This window comes from Styela clava, chromosome 10 (assembly GCF_964204865.1).
Source record: "Styela clava chromosome 10, kaStyClav1.hap1.2, whole genome shotgun sequence".
Lineage (NCBI taxonomy): Eukaryota > Metazoa > Chordata > Ascidiacea > Stolidobranchia > Styelidae > Styela > Styela clava.
In genome coordinates this window covers 3,912,706-3,922,326 of record NC_135259.1, presented here as the reverse complement: position 1 = coordinate 3,922,326, position 9,621 = coordinate 3,912,706, and the positions used below count along the sequence as shown (strand labels likewise).

The window sequence follows — 9,621 nt, the reverse complement described above, 5'->3', positions numbered from 1 at the left end:
GTACAAAAAAGAACCCATCCTTAAAATATTGAACCCCACTACTGGATATATGTATGTAATTTGCCAGTCCAGTGTTTAAAGAAAATGGATTGTCGTTTGTGGCCGGAATGAATTTCAGATTTAGTACCCGTCCTAGTTGTGCTTACGTTAAACGCTGCAGTTATGCGGGATCTCGAAATAATTTCGCATCAGCGACTAATGCAGAAATCTGCGTCTGCGACTAATGAAAAGAACTTGACACGAAAGTTGTAGCCTCAGAAAGTTCACATATACACAAATCAATTTCAATATGAACAATGATAACATGACAAATCAAAACAACAGCACATGCGATGAGATAACAGTAAAGATTCTCACTCTACCCGACCCGTGATATCATTTCAAGTGATACTAGTTCGTCGCCGTTGTCTCGACTACCTCCATCGTTCACTCTTGCACATTTTTATACATAGACGTTTGTTTGTACGTTGTGTCCCTTCACTAATTAATTAATAACTCGCTAATTATACGACATGATTCGCCCAAAATCAATATAGAGTTCTGGTCCGAGATATGATGAATGCACATGCAAAATCTGGAGCAGATTCAATCTCGTTTTCGTGAGATATCGCGTGCATCTAACAGACAGACAGACAGACAGACAGACAAATACCTATCAACATACTTACCGATTAAAATCGATAAGTAATAAAATCGATAAGTAATAAATAGATACCGTAACCATCTCTAACGTTCACTTGGCATCATGATGTCAACTTTTTCGGGGTTAACCTGGTAATCATAATCCGATTGGGCATTAATCAATCTTAAGAAGAAATACATGGCCGACGCTGCCTTGCATTCAAGGGGGATCTTCAAACCCCCGTTTTGGCCTCTGGAGCACTGTCGTTACTGGGCCGCTCGGTGGATTTAGTTAGGCACGTTTCATTGGGCAAATAAGGTCAACAACGATGTCGTAGCTCATAAGTTGCATAAATTAATAAATAGTAGTGGATTCTAATGTTAGTTCTTATGTTGTCGCAGTCAATTGGTTTGGCAATCTGGTTCATACTTGCGACTCTCAAGAACTATGTGCGAATACGCACACTTTACAAAAAATTCATAGTTTTATACCAGGGGTTCGCGAACCGCTGGCCAATTACGCTGACCAGACGTTTTTTACATAAAGGGCAGCGTTCTTGTTGTCAAAATGTCAAATGAAAATGAGTGTCCACGTTATTGGTTATTATATTGTAGCCCACAACATCGCTAAAAGGAATCGCCCGTTTGTTGAAGGGAATTTTTCCGCGGATGTATGCTGCGAGTTTTGGAAGTCAATTTTCCTGATGAAATAAGTAAAATTTTCAGCATCAGTCTTCTAACAGCACAATGATAAATCAAAAGTTCGGCCCAGACGGCCGTATGCCAGATGTGCAAGTAACTTCATTAGTCACTATCAGATGCAAATTTCTTGTTGAAAGTCGTGCTCGTTATTCCTCGGGCATTCTATCATCTAACTATTATGTATATTTATCAATTTTATTGCATAACAAACTGCGATGCTGGGTGTATCTAAAATCAAGCGTGCAGCCTATTGTAGGGCCTATTTTTTAAAATTTTCTCAGAACCCCAGCCGTGGCGTCGCGCCGCGCCTTTTTTTCCGCTCTCCGTTTCTGGCCCGCTAATATCTGTCTGCTTCGAATTTTGGCCCGCAATCAATCAACTTTGGGAACCTCTGATTTTGTACGATGCTTCTACCAGTGGGCATGAAAGATCGTCATCTGCAATTCACCAGACGTCCATATTTGTAAATTTCAATGGTGGTATGGGATAGGATTTACACTTAAATTTCGAAATCACGATCAAAAACTAACGAATAGCATTCAAAATCGCGATAACGAGGTGTTGTTTGAAACTACGACTGAAAATCTGTTCAATGGTTTTTTACCCGAGCATTGACTTCCTTGTTTACTTCGTGACATTGGCCAATCAGCAAGATGCAAAAAATGACGTAACTATGCTCCTTTTTCGCATCCGCTCAGACACTTTCCTCATTCAGACAGATTTTCAAGCGTGGTCGTAAATATTTCCTCGTTTTCGAACTCTATTCGTTAGTTTTCAGTTGTGTTTCGGAAACTTAAATATAGATCAGATAATTAAACATACAGTTCACACTATCCTAACATGTGTGATTTTAGATGAGCGGTTTTCCTGAATGATTTATTACATATTTTACATACGCACGGTCTCTCTTCGTTATCAAATTTCATCAACCTGATGCTTTTCCCAAAATGCCTTTCCACAAATTTGGCATTTTCATGGCTTCTCACATTACTGGCAAATGGATATTTGAATGACTCGTCAAACCTGACTTCCTTCTTAATGACTTGCCGCAAAAATCGCAATAATGATTTTTATCCTGGGTATGATTTTTTATATGTTTAGCCAGTCCTGTTCGGAACCTGAATGATTTTCCGCATTCATTGCAATCATATTTTTTCTCCTGTACAATATGAATCTTTAAATGCAGTTTCATTAACAAATGCGGCTGAAAGCTTTATCACAGACGGAGCATCAATATTCCTCTTCAAAGTGTGTCTTTGAATGGTACTCTAGTAGTGTACGTTCAGTGGTGCAAGATTTACCACAGACTTCTCACATGTAAGTTTTTCATCGTGTGTTACATTATGTTTATGTAATCTTATCTTGAAACGAAAAGATTTCCCACAAAAACGACACTGTTTTCTTTTTTCATTTTCATATTGGTCACCTTTCCTACTGTAATTTCGCTTCTTTAGAAGATAGCATCTAAGTTTCGCCAACTTTTATTGCAATAAATTCACGTTTATAATTCGCTCTTTTAAAAATGTAGTATATATAAATAATATTCAGGAAATCCGTAGCCAATATCCAAGATCAATTTGCCTCGTGAGGAGTATATAAACCTGTCAGAACAATATTCACTATACGTGGCGCTGGACGGCTCCTAGTCATCAACTCCAATTTATTGTGTTAAGTCGAGTCAAATTTTCTTTTTTTACTATTCTATTTCAAGTCGAGCCGAAATCGGTGTGAAGTTGTCATTTAAATATTTGAATTTGAACATTGTTGACTTGATTCGAATCCAAGTCAATTTCAAGTCGTAAGAAGAAGATATTTTGTGATCGTAACTCTGTCGGTATAGCTGGTTAAAATTAGTGAGGTAAAAAAGGTCTAATTATGTGAATCATCCAGGATCAGAACATTGGATGATTAAGGCCAACGTTAGCAAAGCGTTAAGAAAATTCTTTGCTTATCTGTGGCATCAAATCAAACCTTCTAACACAGGGGTGGGGCAATGTTTTTGGACCAAGGGCCGAAAATCTGCCCACTCTAGATAGACTGGCGGGCCGTGTAAGTGTAACGTAAAAAGTTACATTTTATGAACAATATTTACAGTGTTTTGAAAGTGAAAAACAATAAGCCTTGTGCCAAAACTAAACTTAACCTCAACAACTCCCTTGAACTATTTTTAGGTGAAACATCATAATTTGGTTTTAGTTTGGTTGTGGCAGCCGAATTAAAATGTTTTTTTGCGTTGCTGATCGGAAATATAGGAATTTCAGACCTCACTGTGGACTTCTCATCTACTTTTGTTACTATCAATACCCTAGTTTCAAGCATACATGTCTTCGTCACAAAACTCCACTAATGCTCAACGCACCTCCGTCGGAGGACAATAAATGTATCCACATAATCGAAACGTTCATAGCCGGATCATAGCGAAAGCAATTGTTTGGATTGCGCTAGTAGGAAATGTTCCGGCTAATGTAAACATGATTCCGTGCAAAATATTTTCCCGAACAAGGGTCGCAGCATATTTACATTATAAATGCAGAAGTTTTCCTAACATAAAACTTTCCATTATCATTTTAAATTCATATCTACATATTCATATATATATCTCCACTCATTTTGTTATATCGTGTTGTAACTCCAAGATGCATGATGTATGACACTCAGCTCAATAACGCCACAACACGGATAATATAGGCTTATGCGATCCGTAAATAAACAATAAAAACAACAAAGCAATGATTACATGTGAAAAAAGGCACAACTCTGAACGTGTTTTTGTGGTGAAGAACACGTTACATTGGACAAATAAAGTCAACAACGATGATGTAGCTCATAAATTGCATAGATTTATAAATAGTAGTGGATTTTTCTAATGTTAGTTCTTATGTCACAGTCATTTCGTTTGACAATCTGGTCCCAAGCTCCAAACTTGCCAGTTTTAAGAACCCGACTATGAGCGAACACCTACTATACACACCTAACACCTTTGCTTTACTATTCTGTTCCTCGCTTGCGTCATGTATTTTTATATTGATTTTCTTTACTTTCGACACTATCACACTACACCTCACTCTTTTGTTTTCCTGAATTTTCATGGCAAAACTTAACACAGACCATGTTCACTTATCGGACCTCCTGAAGAATGCGCACCAACTGAGTTTGTGTACCAGGTCAGGGTTCAGGTTATGCGACATCTTGGTGCGAATACTTCAAGAGTACCTACTTAACACTGTATTATGTTGGGCTACGAAGATTTATCATCTATAAATAGAAAGTAAAATGGCGCTTATTGTGATAAAATTCGTTCAAAATTATTTGTCTTTATTCAATGCCTTTCATTGGCGCAAGACGTCGTGCGCATCTGTCTGCTGGTTCTAAATTTTGAAGTAGGTTGAATTTTTGCCTTGTTTAACCAACCTAGTTTTAACAAAAAATAATGACATCGAAAACATATCTGGCAAAAATTGTAAGCTTATTCCATGAAGTGTGCAAAAGTTGATGAATCGTCGTGGTAAGGGCGCAAAAACTATTTCCGCGTGCCAAGTTCCCTTTTACCTTACAATATTTACAAGCAAATCCATTTTCATATCGGATCAAGCATGGGAGTAGTATCCAATCAAGCATATTAAACGGGCATTTCTGAAGCGATTTGTAAACAATATTTCCAAACCTCTCCCATACAGATTCAACACGGATGATGAGAAAACTTCACATAATTTAATGTGGAAGTCGGCATTTTCGAATCCCCGAGCCGTAAGACATAATGTTCAAATTTATTGGACGTCGATGGCAAACATTCACAACCACAATAGAGACAGATAATCCGCAGCATCCTAACTAAATAAGAGATGGACAAAGTCCGTTGTGAGTCCTTGCGATCTGCTGATTCAGGAATAACTACTCTGTAACTTATAGTAACAGACCTTTGATGAGCCATATTATAATAATTCACATAAATATCATTTTACCATAATAATATACAATTTTATCAGCAAATCAAGAAAACAATTGAAATGGTCAAATAGCAACTCAGACGGTGCACCTATGGCTACTTATTGCACAAGTGAAACAAATTATCTGACTTCAACTCACCACATATATCTATGCAAAGGCAACAATGACATTATAAACTAGAGCCAGCTGAAGGCAAAGTTACAAATAAATTCTTTGCCAGAAAGACAATGAACAGCAACATTTTATACATTAGACAGCCCTGTGAAGGTGCTCCAAAGACACATGTCTCTGCCAGTGAGGGCCTCTCCAAAACAATAATGTATATATACCATTCATTTCGCAACGAAGGTGCCGATAACATGTTTTACACCATAGGAGATAGAATATTGCAAACTTGCTTCAACAACTAAATCCAGTGCAATATACTTCATATGAAATTAACGGGCAAAGTTCTTATTTTATAATTCTGTTTATAATGCAGAAGTACCAGTTCAACTTTGACCCAGGAAGTTGAATTAGAAAAGTATATCCAGAATGATGAGGCATTTTACACAACTTCAGGAAAAAACTATGATTGTTGCTATTTGTACTCTAGAACCAATTTTAGAAAAAATATCATGACCCTTTGGCATATAGGTATATGTATCTAACAGGAAAACAAAATTGCCATGTTGCTGATGTAAAACTCCTAACATATCAAGATTAATCTGACATGCATGGACCTTTGGCTTATATTTCAGATATTCTACATGGCCAGTTTCTGAAATATTCTCTAGTTGAATAATAGTTCAACAATACAGAAGAATGTTGATGATATATATTATTATTTAACTACAAGGTCAAATTAATAGTGCAATAGCATTTTTAATTTTCGTACTTCACAAAATCACCCTTTGTTTAGTAGTTTGGTCATTTGGCATCGGCAATCTATATTCGTTAAATAAGGAAGAATGTTTATTTATTTTGGCACTGGATAAGAAGACATTGGTGGTGGCGGTAGTCCAAGTGGTTGATTTAATGTTGGGGGTAAAGTCTGAACCTGCTGTGCAGCTTGAATCTTTTGAATTTGGCTGTCTGATAGAATATCCATTCCTCTATATATTTCTTTCATCATAAGAAGAACTGTATCTTCACTATTCCAATAGCAAAGATGACTTTGAAATGCAAAAAGATAGTCATTAAAACTTTCTAGTGGTCGCTCTTGTAGTACATAGTCAATTCTCTGCCCTCCATTAAGTCTTCCCATCCCTCCAGGTATTTGACTAGACTCCGACGCCACTGATACAATGTCATCATTTTCATGGGATTTTTCACTTTGCTGTTTTAACAATTCGTCAGCAACTTTTTCAACTTCTTCTTCCATCTCTTTCTCCGATGATTCTGCATTTCCCTGCCAATTTTGAGCGAACTTTTGCATGCTTCCAATAGCTCGTTTAACTGAGTTAATGATGCCTTGTTTCAATTCAGTTCCCATTCGTCCTAAGCTATCTCGTAGCTCTAAATGAAGTCGCTTACGTCCTTTATAATGGGGAACTTGTACAGGTTTCAAAGAAAACTCCGGGTTGATTAAAGGTTCTACACGATAAGCAACTGGATCATATGGGTGAAAAACATTGAAAAATCGACCACATGTTGGTAAGCAAAATTCTTCACCAAGGTCGGATATACCACGGACAGTCAAAAACATTCCAATGGGTGATCCCAGTGTGAAGAAAATTTCGGGATCAAACTGTAGCTGAGGATATTTAACCATGGGCTGTCCTGTTCCGCAATCGTATTGCTGAAAATCAACATGTACATTCATAGCGCTAGACAAAAATCCTGTCACAGATTCCATTCTTTGATTTACAGGAGCAACAGCTTCCTGTTCAACTTTTTGTTCCATAAGTCGTCTTTCTTCCTCAAGACGTTTGGCTTGTGCATCTTTCTCCTGTCGTTTCCTCTCTTGTTCTTGTTGCTGTTGTTTCAAATATCCAACCAACTTTTTACGAGGACCCATTGGTAAGCCAAGGTCCTTTAAATCATTTTCACCACACAAGAGTAAAGTGTCCATCTCCATCTGTTCAGCTTCGAAGTTTTCTTTAAACTTAACAAGATTTAATTTAGCTAGAAGATCATCCAACGTAGTTTCTTCCACTTCTTCATCTATCAGGCTTCCATCCTGAGTAGAATTTGGCGTTGATGATCGTGCCGAAATATTTGACTGAGGCACTGTTAGTTCATCAGGAACAGATGACGGTTTCGGATCCAAATCATAAGTTTGCTGTTTGGTGCCTTGGTTGCACAATAGATCAAAAACCATTAGTGCTCCCAAGCTATGACCAGCTATCGAAAATTTACCGTTGAAATTTGGATTACGACTCAAAAACAACTGATGTAGAGAGTTGATTCCAGCACCTATAGTTTCAGCAATTGTTTGACAATAAACAGGACTTGAATAAAACAGAATGTCAAGAAGTGTTTCATTTGTAAAATGCCTTAATCTCTGTATACTTGGAAGTGTTAACCTTCGTATATCTCGATCAACGCCATTGGCATCACCATGAAGTGCCCGATGCCAATGTATGGGAAGAAACTCAATTCTTTGAGCACGTTTTCCTTCTAAAGCATTTTTAAAATGGGATTTTAGCAGAGAGAGCTGAATTGCTCGAATATCATCTACACATTCAACTATCGTACGGGATCTCAGGTCACATACTGGCCCAATGCCATGACAAACAAACACAACATGATCTGGCTCACCAATTTCGTTTTCAGGAATTTCCCTGCTCATGTCAATTTCTGTAATACCACGCTTAACAATACGCGACTTCATTTGCTGTTCAGGGAACATCCCAACTTCATTTTCCCTAGGTATTAGATGAACAATAACTTGAGGATTGTGAATAACAATCATTTCACCTCCGCTGAGATCAATTTGTTTGTGCCATGTATTACCAATGACAACTTTTTTGTATTCTTCTTCAAGTTTCAATGACAGTGCCTCATCAAAAGGTTCATATCTGTGATCAGTATCTGCTTTCGCAAACCATGTACAACGTCTCACTTGAGCAACCGGCTCCTCCCAATAAACACTTGTTCGTTCACGACTTTTAACAGCTACATCATATCTACCACCATCTGTGATTACAATTTCTTCGGTACCTTTCCTAGCAGCTTCTTCCAAATTCTGAGAATCAAAATAGGAAAATGGATTCCAAATTAGAGATCCATCTGAAAGTGTTTTACTGTAGCACCAATGTGAAGAGACTAGGTGATACATGCTTTCAGCACTTGGTGGGGGTGGAGTAGAATCTGCAAGTTTTGCAAATGATGGTGGTGGTGCTGCTGCATTGTACTGTACATTAGGGGCATATGGACTTGGGGTAAAACCAGCCATAGGAGGAGGTGGAGCATTTCCACTAGGCGGAAATGATACAGGCGTCGCTGATGTGGGAGCAATACCATAATCAGGTGGAGGAACATATCTTGGAGTTGAGTAATGTGACAAACGACCACTTGGGGTACCCGAGTAGCTTTGTGTAGGTGGGGGCGCTATACCATTTGTTGATGACATAGCCATAGGTGTGGGCGATTGGAAACTAGAATTCACAAGTGGTGTGCTATAGCTACTTGTGCTATAACTTGAAGTGCTCAGCAATGGTGGACTAGACCTTGTAGAAGAGGGGACAAACAGGCTTGGTTCTTGTTCAGAAGTTGTAATTCCACTTGATTTACTTCCAGGAGGAGCATTACCCACAGCAGAAAACGGATCACTTCCTTCTGCTCCGGTAAAAAGAGAAAAGGTTGCTGGTTGTTGAGCATTATTTTGTCCAAGGAAACTATCTTCTTCTGCAGGATTTTCAGATGTCATCAATGCAGACGAAGTTGTTCCCTGCACAGGCACTAGGAATGCACTAGAATTGTTCACATTGAACAGGTCATTGTTAGCAGGAGAAAAAAGCAAGTTTGTCGATGGTTGATTTTTCTGTTCAGCCATTGAGCATAATGTAACTGATGAAAATCTGCAATTAGGAAAATTTCATTACAGGATTACAATCTAACAATTTAGCGTAACAATATTATACCTGTAAGATTCCTCCTTTCAAAATACAGAGGCAGACTAATATCAAACATATTTTTTTTTACTTTGAATTTTAATATAATTAAAAAGTACTTGTGTGCAGAATTGTCTACTCCATATCTGTATATGGTCGTTGCCAAAGGATTAGAAACAATAATAACAATAAAAATGTTGTTTACAAATTATCCCCATGGTATGGATAATAACTGTAATATTGGGCCGATGAGCAAAGACAAAACTGTTGAACTTATCATAGTCTGAAACTCAGAAATATCTGTAATTGCTGT

General features: G+C 37.8%; 1 protein-coding gene across 1 annotated transcript; it reads right to left on the bottom strand.

The window, feature by feature from the left end:
* Positions 1–5,226: 5,226 nt before the first annotated feature.
* On the bottom strand, positions 5,227–9,275 carry LOC120337471 (triacylglycerol hydrolase DDHD2-like). Its single transcript, XM_078116901.1, has one exon. The coding sequence runs from the start codon at positions 9,248–9,250 to the stop codon at positions 6,230–6,232; it is 3,021 nt and encodes a 1,006-aa protein (XP_077973027.1). The 5' UTR covers positions 9,251–9,275; the 3' UTR covers positions 5,227–6,229.
* Between the last annotated feature and the right edge of the window lie 346 nt (positions 9,276–9,621).